The sequence below is a fragment of the Rattus norvegicus genome, chromosome X (genome assembly GCF_036323735.1).
Source record: "Rattus norvegicus strain BN/NHsdMcwi chromosome X, GRCr8, whole genome shotgun sequence".
Classification (NCBI taxonomy): domain Eukaryota; kingdom Metazoa; phylum Chordata; class Mammalia; order Rodentia; family Muridae; genus Rattus; species Rattus norvegicus.
This window is the reverse complement of record NC_086039.1, coordinates 62232154-62257962: the sequence shown is the minus strand read 5'-3', so window position 1 is coordinate 62257962 and position 25809 is coordinate 62232154. Positions and strand designations below refer to the sequence as shown.

General features: G+C 37.6%; 1 protein-coding gene across 2 annotated transcripts in view; it reads left to right on the top strand.

Moving 5' to 3' along the window:
• The window catches only part of Pola1 (DNA polymerase alpha 1, catalytic subunit), a 313981-nt gene that overhangs the window by 84493 nt on the left and 203679 nt on the right, over window positions 1-25809 (top strand). The window contains exon 27 of one of the 2 annotated variants that reach the window (XM_039100121.2): window positions 16224-16256. Coding sequence (XP_038956049.1) covers window positions 16224-16256 — 33 coding nt within the window. 2 annotated transcript variants of the gene reach the window in all.

Below are 25809 nucleotides of genomic sequence, written 5' to 3'. Positions count from 1 at the left end.
CAGTGACTTATAAAATTAACTTTTTAACATTATGATTTCATTAGGTAGATGTACAATTTATTAATATTCCTGTATGAGGACATGTTGTTTGTAGCTTTTATAATAGAAATAGTACCACAATTAGCATCTTATATGAGTCTTGGTTTTCTTTTTTTTTAATTTTATTTATTTATTATATGTAAGTACACTGTACCTATCTTCAGACACACAAGAAAAGGGCATCAGATCTTATCACAGATGGTTGTGAGCCACCATGTGGTTGCTGAGATTTGAACTCAGGATCTCTGGAAATGCAGTCAGTGCTCTTAACCACTGAGCCATCTCTCTAATCTTAGTTTTCATTGCTGCCGATTTCCTTGGGGGTGTGTTGTTAAAAGTGGTGTTACTGGGTTAAAGCATGTGAACTCTTGAAAATACTACTCAGCTATCAAAAACAATGACTTCATGAAATTCATAGGCAAATGGATGGAACTAGAAAATACAATCCTGAGTGAGGTAGCCTAGCCACAAAAAAACACACATGGTATGCACTCACTGATGAGTGGATATTAGCTCAGAAGCTCGAATTACCCTTGATAAAATCCACAGACCACATGAAGCTTAATAAGGATGACCAAAGTGTGGATGCTTCAGTCCTCCTTTTTTTTTTTTTCTTTTTTCTTTTTTCTTTTTTTCGGAGCTGGGGACCGAACCCAGGGCCTTGCGCTTGCTAGGCAAGCGCTCTACCATGCTTCAGTCCTTCTTAAAAGGGGGAACAAAAATATTCATAGGAGGGGATATGGAGACAAAGTTTAGATCAGGTACTGAAGGAACGGCCATTCAGCACCTGCCCCACCTGGGTATACAGCCCATTCATATACAGCCACCAAAACTAGATAATATTGATGAAGCCAAGAAATGCATGTTGACAGGAGCCTGATATAGCTGTTTCCTGAGAGGCTCAGCCGGAACATGTCAAATACAGAGGTGAATGCTAGCAGCAAACAATTGAACTAAGAGTGGGGTCCTCATTGGAGGAATTAGAGAAAGGATTGAAGGAGCTGAAGGGGCTTGCAACCCCATAAGAACAACAATACCAACCAACCAGAGCTCCTAGGGACTAAACCACCATCCAAAGAGCACACATGGTCAGACCCATGTAGCAGAGGATGGCCTTGTTGGACACCAATGGGAGGAGAAGCCCTTGGTCCTGCCAAGGCTGAACCCCCCAGTACAGGGGAATGTCAGGGGTGTCTGGGATGGGGAATACCCTCCTAGAAGAAGAGTAGGGGGATGGGATAGGGGGCTTATGGCTGGGAAACCAGCAAAGGGAATAACATTTGAAATGTACATAAAAATAATCCAATAAAAATATTCCTTAAAATTTCTTGTCATAGGATTTCTATTTTTCTCAGCAATAAGTGACCTTCCTGTAACATCATCACAGCTGTCACTTCTAAGAGAAACAAGAAAATTAGGATCAGCCAATTTTTTCTATCTTTGATAAATTTAGTAAACAGATCATATAATTTGATTTTTGTTAAATGATCTGAAAGGGTTTCTCATAGTGTTCTTTTGGTTTGGGAAGACCAATGTGAACTGAATGTAGGTAGAATTGGGGATCTCTAATTTACATAACAACCATACCCTGAAAAGTTTTATTAAAGATTGTCAACTTGGAAGGACATGTGTAATATGATTTGGTGAGATTCTTTGACCTACCTGAAGGATACTGTTTGTAGCAATTTCTTCTAGATGTGGCAGAAAGTCAAAGAGTGTTGGTAATTATTTTTTTCTCCCAGCCTGGGGTTCTTTTAACATAAGAACATTCCTTTGGGGGTCATACCATTGTCTATTATCTCTATAGACACGGGCAAAGTTATTTAATTATTCTGTATTGATTTCCTTGGCAATACAATTGGAATTAACAGAATATTTGCATTGTGTTTCCTGGGAGATATTAAGTTATTAAATGAAGCCCCGATAAGAATTACTGCAAATGTAATTCTTGACTCCTAGTAAGTGATCAGTAAAGGTTAGTTGCTATTGTTAATTTTTCTCTTATATGGTAATTTAACGAATGAGCGAATCAAAGACTTTGGAGGCAGGTTGGATGAGCTCACACTGCAAATGAAATGTCATGGGCAAGTCTGTCATTTTTATAGTATTAGACCTGTTCTATAAAGAAAGCTCGACATTTCCATTGTGTAGCTCTGGAAAACAGAGATGCGTTTATCCGTCAGGAATGGACATTAAGGGACTACCTACCAATTAGCCCTACTTAGAAGTAGAATTGTTGTAGTTGTGGAAATTGAAGTAGAAATCTTGGACATTATTATAATTGAATAAGAGACACAAAGAGGCCTTTGACTAGCCCTTTTACTGGATGACCTCTAAATTTTCTTTCAAGTCTAGGCTGGTTCAGTGATTCTAAGTGGAATATGGAGGATTATCAGGAAACATGCAGTCAGGCCACATGAGTGCATGTTTGGAAGAGTTGCTGCTGCTAATCCATACCTATCCCGGGGTTGCCTGCTTCAGTTTCTTTCACCTGTTGTGTGTCAGCTTGACATCAGCCCATTCCTCAGCTTGGTTCAGTCTTACAGCCTAGCTTGTCCTAGGCTGATCATTCCTTAGTGACAGGTGTCTAGGTGATGGGTTGAATGAGTGTGCATTTTTTCTTCATAAATCTATCAGACAGTAGAAAATTGTTGTCAGCAAAGCATGTTTCAGACTGTTCTTTAAGAAAACTCATACAAGTTTTGTCTGTGTTGACTATGGCTCATATGTTATTCAGGATTTTGCTCTGGAGTTCTGGGTGTTCACTGTCTGGTGTTTCTCTAGGTTCACCATCAGTACTCTGAATTTCTGTGTAGGAAGTGGGGAGCCCACACTATTATACATACTGAAGGTCTTAAATATATGGGATTGAGATGACTTTCTGTCATGATGAATTGAAACTCTTTGCCCTTGAGCTACTGAAAAGTAGCTTCATAATAGCTAGGTGGCAAAGTTTAATTGGGAGCCTAATCCTTTCTTTCATAAGTTTTTTTTTTATTGCTGAATAATTCCGACATTGTTTTGCGCTGCACCTCTTATTTATAGTATTTGGAGCATTGGCTTTTTGCCACACTTGTCAAGGGTTTATGGGAATTAATGACATATGTAAAATTCTTTGAGATCCTTTCATGAACTTGGTATCATCTTCAAAACAAGAGGTTTAAGTGTGTGTTAGATATCTAGTGGGATTTTAAGCTGATGTAATCATACCATGTCTGTTATTTAACATGTTTGATGGTATATACACATTTTTGCTTATCAAATTTTGAATAAAGTGAATTTCCCTTCTTTAATTTCTTGTTCATAAAACCCATTATTAGAGGTCAGTTTGGAAAAAAATAAAGTTTTTGAAAAAAGTTCTCCAATCCATGTTCTTAATGTTTAATCTTTAGTTATGTTGTTTGGTAACTAATAGTTGAAATGAAGAACTGGCCTTGCTGCATTTTTCTGTGACCAGTCTGGCTATAGTTTGCTATACAGCTTAGTTTGCATGCACTAACTGAAGTCTGCTATACAGCGAACAGCCTAAAGAATAAGTGATTTGTGAGCCCGGCAGGTTAATGTTTCAGAGAAGCCATCTGTAGACAAGGTGGGTGTAATAAGTTTCAGACAAAGCACTGGCTGTTCCATTGCAATCACAGTAGTTTTATTTCTTTTAAGTAGTAGTATTTTTTCAGCCAGAATGTAGAACACACTGGTATATTGTGGGAATCACTTGAAATATTGATACACACAAGCGCTGTGGTAAACGCTGATACTTTGAAGGCCTAGGATTGTAGTACTTGTATTTTGAGCTAGTGTGCTAAGCCTAGCGCCTTAAGAAGGCTTTGTATCCCTCTTTAATCTTCAAACGTTATAAGACCAAGAGCTTTATAGTCTTCAATAGGAGGATTGTAGCAGAACCTCAAGGTTCTGGAACATGATAGTCATAGAGTGGAACATATCTGTGTTTACTCTTGTCCTTGTGCTGTGTTAACTGTACAATACAAACGTCTGCAACAATAATCATTTAAATAATAGACATGGATGATGTCTATGTAGTTTGCATTTTTAGTATTTGAACCCAGGGCTCTGAATATGCTATGTAAGAATTCTACCATTCAATTACAACCCTATCAGTGAATGACACTTTAATAATTAAGTATTGGCTGTGTAGATCCTTGTAAGCAGAAAAGAAGTTTATAATCTGACTTCCTTACTTTACAAATGAAAGAATGTAAGTCCATAGGATCAGATTGACCAAGAATCAGGAGTATTAGAAAATTAAACCCAGGAGTCTTCTTTCCAGAGGGAGAGCTGATTGGATGCCACCATTCTGCTAGCTGCTCCAAACGCCACTGTGGGAGTTGGAAAGTACTGATTCATTATAGAAGATGACTGCTTGTAAAACAATGTGGCTGGCTCCATAAGTCTAAACAGGTTTTGTCATTTGATTTAAATAACTTATCTCTTTCAACCATAGTCTTCAGAAAGTCTGAGCAGATTTTTTTTTTTGGTCCACCTTTTACCCAGTTAACAGAATGCTTACTCTCTTATTGCCACTTAAAAGTCATCTGGAAGACTCATGCTGCTAATGTAATGCATGGTGAAGGGAGGGGGTAAAGTAGGAAAACACAATTATTGCATGCACAGTTATTTTAAAGGCTCTTTTCTCTCCCCTCCTCTATCTTTTCCAACCTTGGGTGGATCTGGTTTGTATAGCTTTCCCCCTCTTCTTTTCCTAAATTGGCTAAGAGCTAAAAAATTGTTCAGGAAAAAGCCCGTAAAGTATAGCAAGAGCATGGGGAAGGAGAGTAGTTTGTGTCCTTTGCAACCTTGCTACAGATCTGTGGATAGTCTGGAGCTAACAGCTCTGTACTTAAATGTTTTCTGTGATATACGGTGGGGACAGTTCTATTGGCTGTTGATGACTGTCAAAATAACTTCCCTAGAACGATTGTGGCAAGAATGTGGGACCTCATTTTCTGATAAAGTGCTCTGATTTATTCTTACTGGATTTTTTTACATGATTATTTCTTATTTTCTCAAGTGTTTATGACATTTAATAAATTTACAGTTGAGAATTGTGTCAACTGGTAGTATGAGAGAGAAATTGGATGCCTGGAAACTATTTAAATACAAACAATAGCAAACTTAAACCAGAAACAGTATGATTTTTTTTTTTAAGCGAGTGACTATGATCTAGAGCTAAGAAGACAGGCTCAAACTATGAACTATGTTCCCTTATTTATTCTTTTCTTTTAAAACCAGAATTGCTTCTCCATTAAATTTAGGCAAATCTTGTTTAATCCTTGGGAATTGATTATATCAGTCACTGATACATACTAGGATATGGTGGTTAAGACAGATGGCTTTTTCAACCACTTTTCTTTTACTGAATCCTAAGCTTTCTTGAGACATATTTTAAAATTAACACTTCCCATAGACTGTGTATCACACAGTTGTTTCTCTTAGAATTTTGCTAAATTGGTCATCTATTGTAGTACATGAAATGAAATTTAGGGTTTGGTTAGAAAAAAACCTAACTTTTCTTGCTATATATATGTTTAGGAAATATTTTATTTACTGGGATGATCTCTGGATACATTCGATCAGAGTAAAATAGTTTGGACAATTATTTGGTGTGTGTGACTAAAAACTACTTCAATTCTGGGTTTAGGAATTTTTTTTGTAAGCTTTAATATTTAGCATTCTGTTTCCGTCATGTTCTTAGGACAATGGGAAAGAAATATTGATTAAGTGAATGTTTTCAAGGAATAAACATTTTACTATTTTCATTGTTTTTAGAATATCTTTTTTATTATAGTAAAAATAGAACATCTGCCGTCATATCCTTACATAGTATTATTAATTATGTTCATGTCTTGAAACAGATCTCAAATATTTTCGTTTTATAAAACAATCTGTGTACTCATTCCCTAACACTTTCCTTACCTAGTCCTTACACTCATTCTTTTCTTCTGACTCTGATTTTGACTTCTTTAGATCCCTCATGTAAGTGGAATCAGCATTTGTGTCCTATGACTGTCTCACTTCACTTAATGTAAAAGAGCTTCATCTCTTTTGTAGATGTGATAGGGTATTTTCATTTTAAAGGTAAACAGTGTTCCATTATATGTATATACCACATTTATTTATTCACCCATCAATGGGCAATTAAATTTTTCCCATCTTTGGTGCTCTCTCCTATATTGTGATTTTTATTTTGAATTTTAATTTTTTTGGGGGGAACAAATTTTGTAAATATTAGGATTAAGCACAAACTATCATATATATGTATTTACAGATATAGCTGAGTTTGATAATGCACAAGGGTATATAGAATACTCACAGTTTTGAAAACTGAAATGTTTACATATCTTAAATTTTGACTTTTCCTTTAGTTTTTGTTTCCCTCCCTCCCTCCCTCCCTCCCTCCCTCCTTTCTTTCTGTTTTTGTTTTCTGAGGCAGAGTTCATCCGTGTAAATAGCAGTGACTGTCCTGGATTTACATTGTAGTTCAAGCTGACCTCAAACTCACAGAGATCCTCCTGCCTCTGTCTCCTAAGTGTTGGGTTTAATGGTATGCACTGCCACTCCTGGCTTGCTTTTCTTAATTGTGTGAAAAATAGAACTAAGAACTGCTCCTGACTTTTGAAGTAGTATCATTAAACCTCCACAATTATTAGGTGGGGAAAAAGTATCTTTTCACATGAAGGGGAAAAGCTAGGCTTGTGATGAGTGTGATATATATAAAATAGCTCACACGGACAGAGCATTTACCATCGGTTAGGCACAGTTCTATAAGGATATACATAGTATTTAGCTCCTGACAACATAACAGGTAACTGGCTAATGCTGTACCTAATTTGTGATGAAGAAACTAAGGATATATACCATACCCTAAAATACATACTAGTATAAGTGGCTCCAGGGTTTAAACCCAGTCCATACCCTACTAATTTTGACAGATGTAAATTTTCTTAAGGACAGAAAAGTTCAGTGTCCAACATTTTATATAATAGACATCATTTTATCTTTCAACAGCATGTTACTAGTTTGCCAGAATGAATTATCTCTGGTTATTGTATTCCTTAAATTTTTAAAAATTATTATATACATATGTTTTGCCCCTATGTACATCTGTGTACTCTGTGCGTGCCTAGTGCCCAGGATGGCATGAATATCCCGGTGCAGACATTTGTGAGCTGCTCTGTGGGCACTGGGAATCAAAGCCAGGACCTCTGGAAGAGCAAGTAGTGCTCTTAACACTGAGCGATCCATCTCTCTAGCTCTGTTGTGTTCTTGACCTGTTGTATGCTATTTTTAATGTGTCACCAAGATTGCCTTGTTAATGTTTTATTGATGACTCGTGTTTTCTCTGTTTATCAAGAGAAGTGTTTCTGCAATTTTATTTTCATGTCTTTGGTATCAGGATACTGTGGGCCCCATAAAATTCCTTTGGAAATATTCCCCTTCTCTTCAATTTTGGGAAATTTAGGTGCTAGCAGCTGAACCTAAGCCACTACACATTTTAGATATGCAATCTACCACTGAGCCATACCCTTGGATTTGGTCAATTTTTCTTGAAATGTTTGATAGAGTTCTATTAGTTAAAGTATCAGTCCCTTTTCCTGGGGCATTTGGACCGACCCGTGTAAGCTCTTTGATTTGTGCCTTAGTCTTTGGGTTTGTTGATCCTGTTGTTCTTCCTATGTCTTTGGCATCCCTTCAGCTCCTTCAATCCTTCCCCAACTCTTCCATTGGGTCCCTTGACCTCAGTCCAGTGGTTGTCTGTATCTGCATGACAGGAGTATGGCATATCTGTCTTCTGAGAAGCTAAAGGTAACTTTTAACTTCATCATTTTGTTTCCCTGTGTGTATGTGCGCGTGCGTGCATGTGTGTGTGTGTGTTGGTAGGTACAAGCAAAATGGTGCTCTTGAAAAATTTCCTCCCTCCTCTGTTTTTGAAGCAGAGACTCACCAGGAGCCATGGGTCACAGTTGGGCTAGGTTGGCTGGACAGCAAGCCCCTGGAATCTGCCTGTTTCTTCTTCTTTGGCTTCACAAACGTGCCCCACCGTACTGGGCCTTCTTCCTAGATTCTAAGGGCTAGACTCAGGTTCTCATGCTTGCATGGCCTGCACTTTACTAGCTGAGGTGTTTCTCCAGGGCTTCAGTATGGACTTCCCTCCCCTTTCTACTAGTCCTTTGTATTTAGAAGACTGCCAATGCATACTCTTCAACCATCATACTGAAGAGAAATGTGAGGTTGGATATCCTTGTCTTTTTCTCGAAACTAGGGGGAGAACATTCAGGTGCTTTTTTGCATTAATTAAGTTGGTGGTTGCAGACTTTTGTTAGATAACTTCCCATTCCACCTTTTGTGCCAATTTTGGCTAACTTTGAATTTACAGTCCTGCCTCGGACTTCTGAGTGGGATTACAGATATGTACCACTCTCCCCCAAGGCAGCTTAAATAGTTTTAAAGTTGAGAGAATACTGAAAATTACTTTTTAAAAGAATATTATTTTTTTTAATTAACTTGAGTATTTCTTTTTTTTTTTATTAACTTGAGTATTTCTTATATACATTTCGAGTGTTATTCCCTTTCCCGGTTTCCGGGCAAACATCCCCCTCCCCCCTCCCCTTCCTTATGGGTGTTCCCCTCCCCACCCTCCCCCCATTGCCGCCCTCCCCCCACCAGTCTAGTTCACTGGGGGTTCAGTCTTAGCAGGACCCAGGGCTTCCCCTTCCACTGGTGCTCTTACTAGGATATTCATTGCTACCTATGAGGTCAGAGTCCAGGGTCAGTCCATGTATAGTCTTTGGGTAGTGGCTTAGTCCCTGGAAGCTCTGGTTGCTTGGCATTGTTGTTCATATGGGGTCTCGAGCCCCTTCAAGCTCTTCCAGTTCTTTGTCTGATTCCTTCAACGGGGGTCCTATTCTCAGTTCAGTGGTTTGCTGCTGGCATTCACCTCTGTGTTTACTGTATTCTGGCTGTGTCTCTCAGGAGAGATCTACATCCGGCTCCACTTCTTTGCTTCATCCATCTTGTCTAATTGGGTGGCTGTGTATGTATGGGCCACATGTGGGGCAGGCTCTGAATGGGTGTTCCTTTTGTGTCTGTTTTAATCTTTGCCTCTCTATTCCCTGCCAAGGGTATTCTTGTTCCCTTTTTAAAGAAGGAGTGAAGCATTCACATTTTGATCATCCGTCTTGAGTTTCATTTGTTCTAGGTATCTAGGGTAATTCAAGCATTTGGGCTAATAGCCACTTATGAATGAGTGCATACCATGTGTGTTTTTCTGTGATTGGGTTACCTCACTCAGGATGATATTTTCCAGTTCCAACCATTTGCCTACGAATTTCATAAAGTCATTGTTTTTGATAGCTGAGTAATATTCCATTGTGTAGATGTACCACATTTTCTGTATCCATTCCTCTGTTGAAGGGCATCTGGGTTCTTTCCAGCTTCTGGCTATTATAAATAAGGCTGCTATGAACATAGTGGAGCACGTGTCTTTTTTATATGTTGGGGTATCTTTTGGGTATATACTCAAGAGAGGATAGCTGGATCCTCGGGCAGTTCAATGTCCAATTTTCTGAGGAACCTCCAGACTGATTTCCAGAATGGTTGTACCAGTCTGCAATCCCACTAACAATGGAGGAGTGTTCCTCTTTCTCCACATCCTCACCAGCATCTGGTGTCACCTGAGTTTTTGATCTTAGCCATTCTCACTGGTGTGAGGTGAAATCTCAGGGTTGTTTTGATTTGCATTTCCCTTATCACTAAAGATGTTGAACATTTCTTTAGGTGTTTCTCAGCCGTTCGGCATTCCTCAGCTGTGAATTCTTTGTTTAGCTCTGAACCCCATTTTTAATAGGGTTATTTGTCTCCCTGCGATCTAACTTCTTGAGTTCTTTGTATATTTTGGATATAAGGCCTCTATCTGTTGTAGGATTGGTAAAGATCTTTTTCCAATCTGTTGGTTGCCGTTTTGTCCTAACCACAGTGTCCTTTGCCTTGCAGAAGCTTTGCAGTTTTATGAGATCCCATTTGTCGATTCTTGATCTTAGAGCATAAGCCATTGGTGTTTTGTTCAGGAAATTTTTTTCCAGTGCCCATGTGTTCGAGATGCTGCCCTAGTTTTTCTTCTATTAGTTTGAGTGTATCTGGTTTGATGTGGAGGTCCTTGATCCACTTGGACTTAAGCTTTGTACAGGGTGATAAGCATGGATCGATCTGCATTCTTCTACATGTTGACCTCCAGTTGAACCAGCACCATTTGCTGAAAATGCTATCTTTTTTCCATTTGATGGTTTTGGCTCCTTTGTCAAAAATCAAGTGCCCATAGGTGTGTGGGTTCATTTCTGGGTCTTCAATTCTGTTCCATTGGTCTATCTGTCTGTCTCTGTACCAATACCATGCAGTTTTTATCACTATTGCTCTGTAATACTGCTTGAGTTCAGGGATAGTGATTCCCCCTGAAGTCCTTTTATTGTTGAGGATAGTTTTAGCTATCCTGGGTTTTTTGTTATTCCAGATGAATTTGCAAATTGTTCTGTCTAACTCTTTGAAGAATTGGATTGGTATTTTGATGGGGATTGCATTGAATCTGTAGATCGCTTTTGGTAAAATGGCCATTTTTACTATATTAATCCTGCCAATCCATGAGCATGGGAGATGTTTCCATCTTCTGAAGTCTTCTTCAATTTCTTTCCTCAGAGTCTTGAAGTTCTTATTGTACAGATCTTTTACTTGCTTGGTTAAAGTCACACCGAGGTACTTTATATTATTTGGGTCTATTATGAAGGGTGTCGTTTCCCTAATTTCTTTCTCGGCTTGTTTCTCTTTTGTGTAGAGGAAGGCTACTGATTTATTTGAGTTAATTTTATACCCAGCCACTTTGCTGAAGTTGTTTATCAGCTTTAGTAGTTCTTTGGTGGAACTTTTGGGATCACTTAAATATACTATCATATCATCTGCAAATAGTGATATTTTGACTTCTTCTTTTCCGATCTGTATCCCCTTGATCTCCTTTTGTTGTCTGATTGCTCTGGCTAGAACTTCAAGAACTATATTGAATAAGTAGGGAGAGAGTGGGCAGCCTTGTCTAGTCCCGGATTTTAGTGGGATTGCTTCAAGTTTCTCTCCATTTAGTTTAATGTTAGCAACTGGTTTGCTGTATATGGCTTTTACTATGTTTAGGTATGGGCCCTGAATTCCAATTCTTTCCAGGACTTTTATCATGAAGGGGTGTTGAATTTTGTCAAATGCTTTCTCAGCATCTAATGAAATGATCATGTGGTTTTGTTCTTTCAGTGTGTTTATATAATGGATCACGTTGATGGTTTTCCGTATATTAAACCATCCCTGCATGCCTGGAATGAAGCCTACTTGATGATGGTGGATGATTGTTTTGATGTGCTCTTGAATTCCGTTTGCCAGAATTTTATTGAGTATTTTTGCGTCGATATTCATAAGGGAAATTGGTCTGAAGTTCTCTTTCTTTGTTGGGTCTTTGTGTGGTTTAGGTATAAGAGTAATTGTGGCTTCGTAGAAGGAATTCGGTAGGGCTCCATCTGTTTCAATTTTGTGGAATAGTTTGGATAATATTGGTATGAGGTCTTCTATGAAGGTCTGATAGAATTCTGCACTAAACCCGTCTGGACCTGGGCTCTTTTTGGTTGGGAGACCTTTAATGACTGGTTCTATTTCCTTAGGAGTTATGGGGTTGTTTAACTGGTTTATCTGTTCCTGATTTAACTTCAGTACCTGATATCTGTCTAGGAAATTGTCCATTTCCTGCAGATTTTCAAGTTTTGTTGAATATAGGCTTTTATAATAAGATCTGATGATTTTTTTTATTTCCTCTGAATCTGTAGTTATGTCTTCCTTTTCATTTCTGATTTTGTTAATTTGGACACACTCTCTGTGTCTTCTCCTTAGTCTGGCTAAGGGTTTATCTATCTTGTTGATTTTCTCAAAGAACCAACTTTTGGTTCTGTTGATTCTTTCTATGGTCCTTTTTGTTTCTACTTGGTTGATTTCAGCTCTGAGTTTGATTATTTCCTGCCTTCTACTCCTCCTGGGTGTATTTGCTTCTTTTTGTTCTAGAGCTTTTAAAAAGAGTATTATTTTTAATGTATATTGTCATTGTCTTCAGACACACCAGAAGAGGGCATTGGATCCCTTTACAGATGGTTGTGAGCCACCATGTGGTTGCTGGGACTTGAACTCAGGACCTCTGTAAGTACACTCAGAGAGCTCTTAACTGCTGAGCCATCTCTCCAGTCCGAAAATTATTTTTTTAAAATGATTTTTTAAAATCAAGAATGGTTATTGGATATTTTTCAAGTGCCTTTAATCTTTTAATTTGTGTGTTTGTATTTTTGTATTTATGCACATGTATGTTCAGGAGGGTAGAAGAGGGTACTTGATCTCCCTGGTACTTAAGTAATAGACAGTTGTGGGTCACCTGATTTGAGTGCTAGGAACTGAGCTTGAGTCTTCTGGGAGAATAGTATGCAGTCTTAAATGATGAGCTGTCTCTTTAGACCTTATGTTGGTTTTTATGTCTGTTCATCACAAATTTTTCTGTTTTTCCTTTTAATTTGTTAAAATGGCGATTGATAGCTTTTCAGATATATTATGCCAACCTTTACCCTAGGAAACCTCCTACCTCTTTGTGATAGATACTTTTTGTTTTAGGTCTTTTATTTAGTAAAGCTTTTAGAATATTTATATCGATGAAGAAAGACTATGTGAAATTAAAAAGCAAAATCAGTTGTGTCTGTGTTTGGGCATGTGTACACATGAGTGCAAGAAGTACCTGTGGAGTACTGAAGGGGGTGTTGGATTCCCTAGAGCCTGAGTAACAGGCATCTGTGAGCCGCCCGATGTGGCCCCGAACAGAGGTCTTCTGCAAGGGTGGTGCAGCTCTTAACTGAACCATCTTTCCAGCCCCTATTTTTTTTGTAATGCCTTTGTCTGTGAAGCCAGGTGTATTGAGTAGTTCCTCCTAATCAATGTTCTGGAAAGGTTCTAATAGAATTAGTATTATTTCTTCACCAAATATTTTGAATAATTCACTAGTAGAGCTATATTAGCTTGGACTTTATTTGTGTAAGAGTTTTAAATTACAGATTAATTTCTGGAACAAACAGCTGTTTAAATATCTATTTCTATTAAGTATCTATTAAATGAGTTTTGGTAGTTTGTTTTTAAAGGAATCATTTATGATTTATAGAATCGATAGTGATAATCTCTTTTTCTTGGTATTGGCCATCTGTATCTTTTCAGTACACTAGCTATGGTGATTACTTGAACTTGCGCATTACTCCTTCAGCCTAGTTAATTGTTCCACACAGTCCATGCCTGTTCTGCAGTGAGAAGTTGGAGAACTGGGCATCTTGTCTGATCCTCCCCCCTAGTTGTGGGCGTCCGTTCTCTTTTGGATTACTTGTGGGTGCTTTCCAGGGCCTTCAGGTAGTTGTTTTCCTTTCATTATTTGTTTGTTTGCCATGCACTAATAACAGTTGTTTTGTGTAAGACTGTTTTAGACCAGTGGTAGAGATAGAATTTCTGGGTTTCTGATTTTGTGATTTCTAGCAAAAATGAGATATATTTTAAATGGCTGCAATCAAAGCATAGAACTTGATAACTTAGCAGTATTTTTATTGTTGCCTTTATTGGGTTTGATATGGCATAGCTCTAGTGGATATTTAGAATAAATTATGGAGTTTGGGGAAAAGCAAAAAGGAAATGTTGGGTTAGCTCTTTGAAAATGTTTTCAGCGGGAGAGACTGTTACCACTTTAAAAACTATACATTTTGAATACTGAATATGCCCAGTTTTTTAAAAATGATTTTGAGTGGTTTGCCTGTCACAGGGAAATTTTACAAGAGAAAATGATGAACTTTGTGATATTTTAGATCTGAAAAAAGCATTTCTAATTTTATAATGAGTATTATGTATAGTAAATTAGTTTTAGTCATTAATGCTGTGAAAATTAAACAATTTCTTTATAGTAGAGTCCATTTCCTGGTAATTTGATATCTACGTTAATATCCTCCTTACTGTTCACTATAATTCAAATTGAAAGGTGCTCAGAAATGTCATCTTGGTTATCTGATCTCAGCCTGCTATTTACTCAACAGTTATCCTGAACCACACTGTTTTGAGCACAAGAGGTTCAGTGGTAGAGGAGGAGCTTATATTCTTAGAGACTCAGAAATCTTACCTTGTTAGCACACTGGATGGTCAGACTCACATGCACTTGCCCTAATGCCAATTTGTTCATTTGAAATGAGTAGTACAGCTGTTAATTAGACTGGAGGTTGAACCGAGAGATTAGTGCATTTTCTCTTTATAGACAAGCCACGTGGGAAGGCAAATTACAATCACAGGGTTGCTTGGTGAGAATGGAATCAAAACAAAAGGACTTGCGTGGATAATCCATGATTAGGATCCACCTGCTACAGGGACTATTTGGGTTTCCCTGAGGACTGCTGAGTAGAAAAGCTTGCCAGTGTCTGGGGTATGAGGGCCTTACTTTTATGCTGACCATTTTTCTTCTATTCATATTTTTTCAAACCAAGGTACAAAATACATATTACAAAATGACAAGCATAATCTAGGTCTTCTTCCCGAGACTGAGTTTACACCACCTTTGGAAATATTTAGAGACATTAAGATTCTAGGCCTGGGCCCATATGTGAACACCCCATTTTGATTTCGATAAAGCACTACTAACTCTGTTATGCAGGGGTTTTACCCCCAGAGAGTAGCCGTTCTCTTCTGATTTGTATCCATGTTGTGGAAAAAGTTTGCCCCTGTGTTACCAGTATTCCCATTCTGACACTGTAGTTGTAAGCTACTTTTACTCACTAGATTATTTTACCATGCCCTCCATCGTTGTCTACCCATCAGCCATTTACCACTAAGTTAGAGTTTTAAGAAGTGAGCAATAAGTAGTATAATGATATGAGTGATAGCCGTGATTGTCATATGCTAAGAACCAGCCGAATGTTAACACTTCGCATTTAGCCCATAAAATGTGCAGCCTTGGCAGGGTCCCACGTGTACATCTTTTGAAGGTAAGACCCACAACAGCAGTACTGATAGCAACAAGCTCTTGCTTCGTCCGTACTACTGCACTGCTTTCTTTTTTCTTTATGGACAAATTTTACTGTGTGAAACACAAGTTAGCAAGTTGATTTTTTTTTTTTTTTGAGACAGGATCTTAGTAGCAAATCTGATCTTTGCTCTACATCCATCTCCTAAGTACTGGGATTATAGGCATATACCATGCATCGCACCTAACTGCAAGTTGATCCTTTTAAGACAGCAGTTCTCAACATGTAGTCACAATCCCCAGAAGACCAAATGAAAACACAGAGACTCACCTTATGATTGATAGCAGAAGCAAAATTAATTATGAGTAGCAACAAAAATTATTTATGGTTGGATGTCACCACAACATGCGGAACTGTATTAAGGGGATTGCAGCATTGGGAAGGTTGAGAACCACTGCTTTAAGATGTAAAGTAAAACTACTTTCTGACTCCTTGGATGGCGACTGCCCTTTAAAGTCTTTGTTGACCTATTTTAAGGCTAGTAAGTATGCTGTTTCAGGTTCTATATTTTTCCAGTTTCAATATTATTCATCCTTGAAATATATTCCAATTAGCAACAGGTTTACTCCCATATATTACGTCTTACTATCAATGCTCTAGAACTACATGGACCAATACGGTAGTTATAGGTTATTATTTAAATATTAATTAACTGAATTAAGTTGAAATGTCAGTTTCTCTGTCATCATACCAGCCACATTTCTAGTACTCACTAGACATAGTAGCTAGCTACTGGTCACATCAGGCTGTTCAAAGAAATTATACCAAATCAAATAAAAAATTGCTTAATTGGCCTTACTAGGTGTGTTTCAAGTGTTTATTAGACATATGTTCAGTCACATTGTTTTAGACTCTTAACTTCTATTTAGTTTAGGGAGATACTGAGAGCTCATATCTTAAACTCATAATTTTGCCATTTTTTATGATTTTTTTTAAGGTTAATATTTCTAAATATATACACTTATCCTTCCTAGATAATTTAAAATGTGAGATAGCTTGGTTGTAAATGGAAATTGAAGTAGAAATTAATGTAACAATAAAATGTTCATTTCTCTTTCCTTCTAGGGATATTTGCTGAAGTACGACAGAGAAAGATAGGTATAAGCACACTTGTTCTGCACTAAATAAAATCATAAGAAGAAGTGACTAAGTTACAGTAATTCTTTTTGAGATGGAGTGTCCCTATGTTGCCCTTGGTAGTCTTGAACAGCAGTACTCTTACACTGAATCACACAGCTAAGATTCCATGATGTAGAAATTTAGGTCAGTTTTGCTCTCATCAGATGAAATACTATTCAAGGAGTTTAGTTTGGAAAGATGTTTTACAGTTGTAGAATGTCTCAAGTGTAAAGCTGATATTATAAGCTTGGTACTGTGTTAGACTCTTAAATGGCATGAGTTAATTCAGTAAGATGTCAGTCAAGTGTATCCTTTGCACTCCCGCTCCCCCTTGTTTCACACTGTAGGAATGAAAGGGAAAATCCAGAACAACAGCCCAAAAGTATATTTTTACCATGGGTTCACACTCAGGTTGAAAGATTCATTGTCTTGTAATAAAGTCAGATTAGCAAACCATTCAGAGGACTAGCATTGCTTCTTACCTGTATGTGAAGGATGTTGTGAATAGGCGAATGGACTGGAAACATATTTGCTGGAGTTAACTAATACTGTGCCATAGTCAAAGATGGCACACGTTTTAGTAAAATGCTTTTGAGATCAGAGATATACTGAGTCATGTGGATTTAAAAGAAATCACCCTTTTAATTAAAAAGAGCAAAATGTCATTAATAGTGGTAGTTATGTTAGTGTGAGTCTATATATATGACTCACTTTCTAAACTAAAGGACAAAGGAAGTACTTTACAACAGAAGATTATAAGGCATTCAGGGTGATGTGACACATGTATACATTATGTAATGGTTACAGTAACCAAACTAATATACATCGATCACTGTTTGTTTTGTACTTGATACACGTATAATTTTTCATTTTTGAAAAGTTTTCTTTTTTATATTTGTACTTATTAGGTACAGAATTATTACTAAGCTAATGTAATGTTGATAGGAGTTTCACTGATTTCGTAGATTGCTTTCAATAATATGGATATGTAAGGAGTGTTTTCATTAATTTATTTACTGTGTGTATGCATGGTATATGTATCGTTTGTGTTTGTATTTGTGCATGTGTGTGTACATATGTATGGACACCAGTGGTTGACTTTATATATCTTTCTACCTTTCTGTACCTTGTTATTTGCAAAATGAGGTATCTTACCAATCCTGGAGTTCACCAAATTTACCAAGGCTGAGCAGGTGGCCAGTAAACTTCTTGGACCCACTTGTCTCTGTATCCCCAGTGCTGGGGCTAAAGATATATATTGCTACCCCTGGCTTTTACTTGAGTGCTGGGGATCCAAACATAGATAGTGATATTTGTGTGGCAGGCATTTCACTAACTGATCCATCTCTCCAATCCCAGAATAGTCTCATTTTACAGATAACTAATTTTATAAGGCTAGTCTAAATCTCATACAAAGTCAGATAGGGATGATATCAGAAAATACAATTGTAGGTAACTATCCCTGATAAACATGTGTGCAAAAATCGTCAAACAAACAAACAAACAAACAGACAAATAAGCAAGAAAAAAAAAAACCCAAACCAACCCTCACCCAAAAAACCCACACAAACTAAAGATTAGTGCATTAGGGTTATATATCAGAGTAGAATTTATCCTTGAGATTCAGAAATAAAATAACAGCCACGGATCAACAAATGTGATGCATATTAATAAACTAAGGAATTAAAATCATGCGATAATCTCAGTATATGCTGCTAAAACATTTGCAGAATTCCAGTACTTTCCATGATAAAAAAGGTCAATAACCTACAGATGGAATGAATGTACCTCAACGCTGTACAGACTGCTTGCCAAGCCTACAGCTAACATTATACTCAGCAAGTTCTCCTAAGTGCTGGAAGAAGATGAGAATTGCTACCCTTGTCACTTCTATTCAACGTAAGACCTAGCCAGAACAATTAGGCAAGAGAAAGAAACAGAAGCCATCCAAATGAGAAAGGAAGAAGCTCAACTGTCTTCTAAGAGATTGTGATTTGTGAATTTTTCCAAGACTGCTCTATAACGCTAGAACTAATCAATGAATTCAGTAAACTTACAGGATACAAAAACCAATATGCAAAAAGTAGTTGTGTTCTTATGCATTGAGAACACTATCTGGAAAAGATCTCAATGAAATACAATGTAAATGAATTGTAAGTGAAAAGAATGTTCATTTACAACAACATCTAAAGTACAGTAGGCATTCAGGATATAGCATGGTGGTAGAGTACTTGTCTGAGCTGTGGAAGGCTCTGACTTTTCTCAGCAGGACAAAAAACATGCTGAAGTACAAATTTAACCAAGACTAGTAGATGATCTGAACACTAAAAACTGTGATCATTGATTAAAGAAATCGGGAAAGGCACAGATAAATGGAAAGGTACTCTGTTCATAGATTTAAAAAAAAGTTGGTGATATGTGTAGTGTTCACATAGAAAGCAAATATTCCTCTTATTTCTATATTCATTTTAGATATTCTTTGCCAAAGTAACAGCTTGTTATGAGCATAAGTATAGAAAAGAGATTTTTATTCATATTTAAAGAACATCAGTAATAAAAACATTTCCCTAGCTTTGACAAAGAACGCCTTTGTTTAAGGGTTAGGTATGTCTAAGGAAGTGACTCTTGTTAAAAACTAAGGAATAAAATATAATTCATCTTATCTTGTGTAAGGAAAATTGTCCTAACTTGCAAGCTGCTGAGTGCCTAATTTACATTTAAATCTGAAGTAATGAAGCCTTTATTTTTTTGCCAGAAACTCCCATTTCTCCCAAATATACTCTCTATCAGGGGGGTAAAAACCACCTCATTATTTTGCATGGCAATGTGTCTTTGCTGATGCAGAAAAGCAACATAATTCAGGATGAAGGATTAATTTAAACTTCTTACATGCTCTTTTGCAGGTAATTAACATTATTTCTAGGGGATCAAAAGGTTGGTTTGCAGAGCACACCAAAAAGAATAGCTTTATCCTGGTGAATTGCAAAGAATGGGTACAGTCTTTTTATCACTAGGAGCAAGAGGTTCCTGAAAACTGTCATGTGTGTAGAGTTGAAGCCCAAGAATTTTAGACCTTATGGGCACTATAGCCGCAGAGGAACTAAAGTTGGGAATGTATCTATGGAAACCTGCATGAATAAACAGTGTTTACATTACTTAAATAATTTCTAAGTGCTGTACAAATGACCCTTTAATTTATACTCTTTGATTTGGTAATAAATGATAATATCCTTTTTTTAACATAACTGTCCCTTGCTTAATTAAAAAAATTGCTTCTTGCAAATCATAAGCTTGTTTTGAGGCATTTCCACTCCTCTACCATGATTGGTTGTCTTTCTAATTTTCATTAATTTCCTCATATTTGAATTCAGAATCTGTTGCTGTCCATTTGCTTAGATCTCCATCCTCAAACCGTACTTTCGTGACCTTTGCTCCAGACTTGAGTCTCCTTAATTTGTGCCTTCGTTTTAAACATCTTTTTAGGTTTTAAATTTTTCAGATGAGGTCCTACTGTATGTAGACAGCTCTGGCTGGCCTGGAACTCACTTTGTAGTCCAGATTTAAATGCAAAACTCTTGATGCATATTCTGATATTAGCTTTTACCTTCTTCCTATTCTCAACTCTGGCATCATCTGTCTCATGGGATTTAATCATAGTAAACTTTCATGTTTCAAAACTTAGTAAAAATTTGAAGTTGCCCGCCAAAATACATAGACATGCATTTTAGAAAGTGCAAGTTTAAGAGTAGACATGAGAAATTAGCATTGTATCCTACAAGTATTTATGAGTATGCATGTTTGCACACATTTTAGGTACACATACACCTCCCCACATGAATAGAAATACCTTCTAACTTGAGAAGAACTTGAAGTTGTTCAATTGCTGAAGAATCTGGAAGCTTGTTCTCAGTTAGTGACCTAATCAGTCATTTATTGACCATTACTCTTTATTTGTAAACAAGATTTGTCTCTTTTTGGCATGTAAATGTTTATGAAGGCACATTTTTTTGTGGTACTCTAGCATAAGAGTAACAGATGAAGTGCTAATTTCTGAAACTAGACTGGTTTTATGATCTATCTTATTCCATGAAAAGGTGCTCTGTTTATGAAATTGTGTTTTTAGAGGCCCAGCTTTCTATTAGTTGCTCATATGGCCTTCGGGGTATCTCAGATAAGATGGGAATGTCATTGATTTCTGACCAGTAGCCCTCGGTTTGCAGAAAGCAAAAAAGAGCCTCTTACCAGAAAAAGGCTATAAATTTAGTTTTGTGAGTAAACCACATTTCTTGTGAAATCTTAGATTGTAGTTTCCTAGTTTTTGGCTTACCCACAGGCTTTGGTTTGCACTTTTACTTCAGAAAAGACCATGTGTGTGGTAGTGTGCCGCAACCTTCAGAAAAGCTATGCCATAGACTGCTGTGTCCTGAGTTCTGTATTTCATCCCGTTTTTACTCAGAAAGACGTTAAAAAGCCGATTTAGCAAATTTACGATCACGTTGACCTAATTTAGTATCGTTGATAGTGGGAGTTAGGTTTTTCTTGTGATGATCATTGGCTTAGCTAAGATTTATCCTATGTTCCACTCAATCCTCAGTAGTTTGGTTGCTTTGTCCTGGTCTCGGGTACTGTGAGGATGAGAAGTATTGAGACCTACAGTTGTAACAGAATACAGTGGTTGCTGTCACACACCAGAAATCAGGAGAAACACTTGCCCACTGCTCTCAAAGAACTCAAGTTCAAAGTCGTAAGCTTGTGCTTGTTATTCATTACCTCCTTTTCTTTCAAACAGAAAACACTTGGGTTTCTGTGGACAAGGCTGCCTTTTAATGGCATGTTCTTCAAACAGCTGTTAAGCATTTCCCCCTCCCCAATACCACAGACCACATCTGTTCCCACTGTTGATTAGCTAGAGGGTGGAGAAAGAAGAGAGGCTGTAGCATATGTAATTACCAGTAATTAATTCTTGTTGAGCCTCCTCATTTCCTTCTATTCTAACTCCACCTACTCTTCTTCCTGTCTCTGTTGTAAATTCTGTTTCATGTTGGCTACTTGTGGAAAATAATCTTGATGGGTATACAGCTGTTTCCCCAAGGTTTTATATTCACCTTAGAGTGAAGTCTTCATTTTTCGTGTGGTGGCAGAATATCTTGATAACACATATCAAATAAGAGAAGAACTGAACTTAGGCTAGTGTTATGTTGTGTGTCCTTAATATTATAGATTTTGTGTTGAAGTTAAGGCCAGTTCTGCCTCCCAGCCTCATGCTCCCAGAAATAAGATTCACATACAAAATAAGACATAATACAAGCAGCATCAGACTAACACACTACAAGTTTGTGTTTTTGCAACATTCTCAACTGTTGACAATTGCTTTAACATATATTCTTTGTTAAAGACACTGTTGCAATATATGGTTTCATGTGAGGGAAACAAATATAAGTTATGGTACTATCCAATTTCATTGTGTAATGACATGCATGGAAAATAATCATGTAGTCAACATATGATAGTCATGTGTAATAACTTTAAGACCTTGCAGGAGGTAATGGTCTACTTAATTTCTTTCTGTGCTAAATTCTGGTTAAAATCCATATATCTTAACATTTTGGTTAATATATTGGAGTAAGAGAGATAGATAAATATAGGATCATTCTTTAATGAAAGTTCACAGTACATATAGTTTACAAATCTTAAAAACCTAGATTTTCTTATGAGTCTGATTTTAAGAGGCGGAGTTTAAAGCAAGGTATTAAGAATGCTTCCTTTGGGGTTGGGGATTTAGCTCAGTGGTAGAGTGCTTGCCTAGCAAGGCAAGGCCTTGGGTTCGGTCCTCCGCTCTGACAAAAAAAAAAAAATGCTTCCTTTATCTTTTTTTAATTTGATGTATCACTTGTGATTACAATAAGAACGAGATAGCACTGGGAGTAATTTTATCAGTTAAAGATATGATTACAAAAATGTGGGCAGACAATAGTGAAATGATAATAGAAACTATATGAACTCTAAGGTTATTAATAACAGGGATGTTTTTCTCTTCTTCAAGAGGAGGTGATATATACCTAAAAGTGAAGTGGAAACTTAAGTGTTCTTTGGAAAGTCAGTTGTGTTAGATGGTGTTTTGCTGGGGTAAACACATGAATGGGTGTTTTCCTGAAGCAGACACAAGTGAAAGGATGTTTTGCTAAGCAGATACGTGAAGGAACATTTTGCTGAACCAGACACAAGGTAAAAGGATGTTCAGCTAAAGCAAGCACTGGGATGGATATGTAATGAACGATTTTTTGTTAGCAGCCTGAGTGTATTTGTCTGCCTTACGTTGCATAGTTGAGCTGCATTTGTTTGGACTCCATATTGAGAAAGACACACACACACACACACACACACACACACACATCCCACCCCTTCTAGTGGTGTTTTGTGGCTTCTTGTTGCTTCCGTGGACTCTGGCTGATTGACAGAGTTATGTCAGCTGACACAAGACTCATGCTCTGAGGAAAGACCTGTGGAGGACATGTGATGTTTGGAGGGTGTAAATAGGGCCTGAGAGACAGTGATGGAGGCTAGGCTTGGCTTGCTTATAGTGCTAGCTGTGCAATGCTTGTTGGTCTCCTGTCTTCGCTTGATGTTTGCTTCACACAGAGAGGCATAGCAGAGAACCTCTGGAGTTCTTTCTGGTCCCTCCCACTGTCCCTTGCTATTTAGGCAGAGGCCTAACTGTTCCTGCTAGGTCTTACCACTGTTGCTGTTATTCCCAACTCTAATGAATTGGACTACTGGGATATCTCTGAAGTGTTTGCAAGTGGATCAAGGTGCTGCTGCTGACCTGTGACCTGAATTGCTGATTTCCTAAAAATGCAGATGGAATCTGCTCCAAAGAACAGTTTCTAAATAGACTTTCTCCATATCCTTTCTTTTCCACTGTCTCTGATGGGTGGTGGGTTAGAAGGGAGGTTAAAGCATTCAAGAATCATCATTAAAAGTAGGCTTTGAACAATTTAAAGTTACATACAGGACTCTTCATCATAGGTATACGGACCCAGGTAGCATTTTCTATTCCCCTAGAGAGAGCCATGGGCATTAACATTGCCCCCAATCCCCTCCCCCCGCATCTCCTACCTTTCCTGATCCTATTAGCCAAACCCAGTTGGCAGTGATAAGTGTGTGGAACATTAGGTTAGTCTCCCCCTCACCCCCAACACAGTGATGGTGAGGTATCTGGCATATTTGGAGATATATAAGTTTGTCCAGACATCAAAAGATTCATGCACCAGAGTAACATTCACCAGGTACTCTCTGATGTAGGCCTGTGTCTAGAATCAATATACTTCTCAAGCATGCCACACCAAGATTATATAGAGGCTATTTTAGTTACAGTTACAGGTTAGTAATTCTCAAGAGGGAAAAATTTGCCCATATGGGATGCTTGATGTCTTGAGGCATGCTCACATATGAACTTATCATATTGGATGGTGAGGGAGAGTGACATACCTTTTATTTCCATTAGGATACGTCTTTGCTGAATGTAGTCTGAGAAATGACCATTAATTTTGCCATGAAGATTTTACTGGCAAAAGGCTGATTTATGGTCTCAGAATGAGGGCCTTGCACATCAATCATGATGCATCAGTAGGGATGGTGTTGAAATAAAAACAAAGATATGAAGAAATGAGGCTCCTGTCAATAATCTGATTGCAGTTTCTCGATATAGATTGTAAGTTCTTAAAGGGCTTGAACAGCGTTTTATTCATCTTCAGTGTTAAGTGCCATGTCTTGAGCATTGTAGGCTGTCAGTGTATGTTTGTAAAAGTGTAATTCTTGGGTGGGGAGAAATGGGTGCTATAGACACTGAAGGGAAAGTAGCTGGACAGGCTTGAAGAGAAGAGTCTTACTTGACAGAGTGACTGGATTCTGAGGAAATGTGAAGTTTAGGCCATAAAGAAAGCATATGTGCCATTCCACTGAAGCCACGCGAGTTACCAGACAAACGGCCGTGGCAAGAGCCTTGGCTACTGATTACTTTTTTTTTTTTTTTTACTGATTACTTTTATATGAATAGTAGCTAGAGTCAGGTATATTTAAATGATGTCAAACCCCCACCTTGTAGCAACACCCCTTTTAAAAAATGAACTACACTGTTGTGTGCATAGACTGAAGTTATGCTCCTTTTCTTTTCAGAGAGCTAGGAATGCATCTAAAGAAAACTGTTTTGGGACTTGGTGTGATAGCTGTCTTCTTGGTTTAACATTCCTCCAGTCCAGCTCTTAGGTCCCATTGCTTTGATTTTTAAACAATGAAACATGTTCAATTGGAAGTGTTCATATTTTGTTTTACCTGTTTCTTTAGGTTATTGAAGCTCCTTTTATACTTTGTCAGTTCTGAGCCCCTTGTAAATATATGTTTAATTAGAAGGATTCTATAAAGTTACTCCTCAGATCATGAACATAAGTAGTAGGTTGAGATAGGAAAATGTGTCATTAGTAAATTTCTGGGGCTCAGCTTTTGGGCTAAGATCAAGTATAAAAAAAAGTAACTATTACATGTCCATTTTTAGGATTTAAAAGATAACATTAATTTGTAACTTGTGTGTGGTAGGGCTGGGTGCAGAATGTAGAATTAAAAGGAGAATGGGGAATTAATACTGATAGAACAATTGTACTATTTTTTTTCTTTCTGTGGAGTAAATTCTGATTAAAGTAAATAAAATATCTTTAGGTAATATGTCAAGGTAAGAAAGCTATGTCCTAGCTGTTCTCTTAGAAGAATGTTCATAGGGGCTGGCAAGATGGCTCAGCTCCTAAGAGCTATTTCCACAAAGCTGGATGACTCATTTCATCCCAAGACTCATGACTTCTGCAAAATATCCTCTGACTTTCATACATGTGTGGTAGTACCTATTTTTAGGATGATCTGCAAAGGAGTCATACATGTCTCTTGGGCCAGCAAACCCAGTCACTCTTTTCGGTAAAAGTAATCAGGGGCTGATTAATTAATTATTAGTTGACTGTATTTAGAATCACCAACAAGGCAGACTTGGGCCTGTCAATGAGAATTGAGGGGAAAATCCATCTTGAATGGTGACATAGGCCTGTTCCTGGCCTAAATAAAAAGGGAAAGATAGAAAACCAGCTACGTGTCCCTGTTCCTTTCCTGTGCTGCCCCAGCTATAAGCTGCTTTCTTTGCCATGCCTTTCCCGCCATAATGGACAGTAAGTAGCTCCTCATGACGTGATCTCAAACAAACTCTCCCCTCCTTTAAGTTGGTTCTTGTCACGTATTTCAGAACAATTAAAGTTGGTAATAGAAAGATGTGACAAGTACCTGCCCATATTATTTCAGCATCAGTATAAAAGTACTAATATTGAGGAAGAGACTACCCTTTGGGAGAGAGTTATGCCACTTTGAAGAAATTGATCAGCGTGGACCAGTTTTGTCTTATACCCACAGGCCTTGCCCTTCTTGATACCTCTAGAAGAACACACTGCCAGGAGGCCAGCTGCTGGGTATAGAACAGAAGAGAAGAGGATGGGTGGAG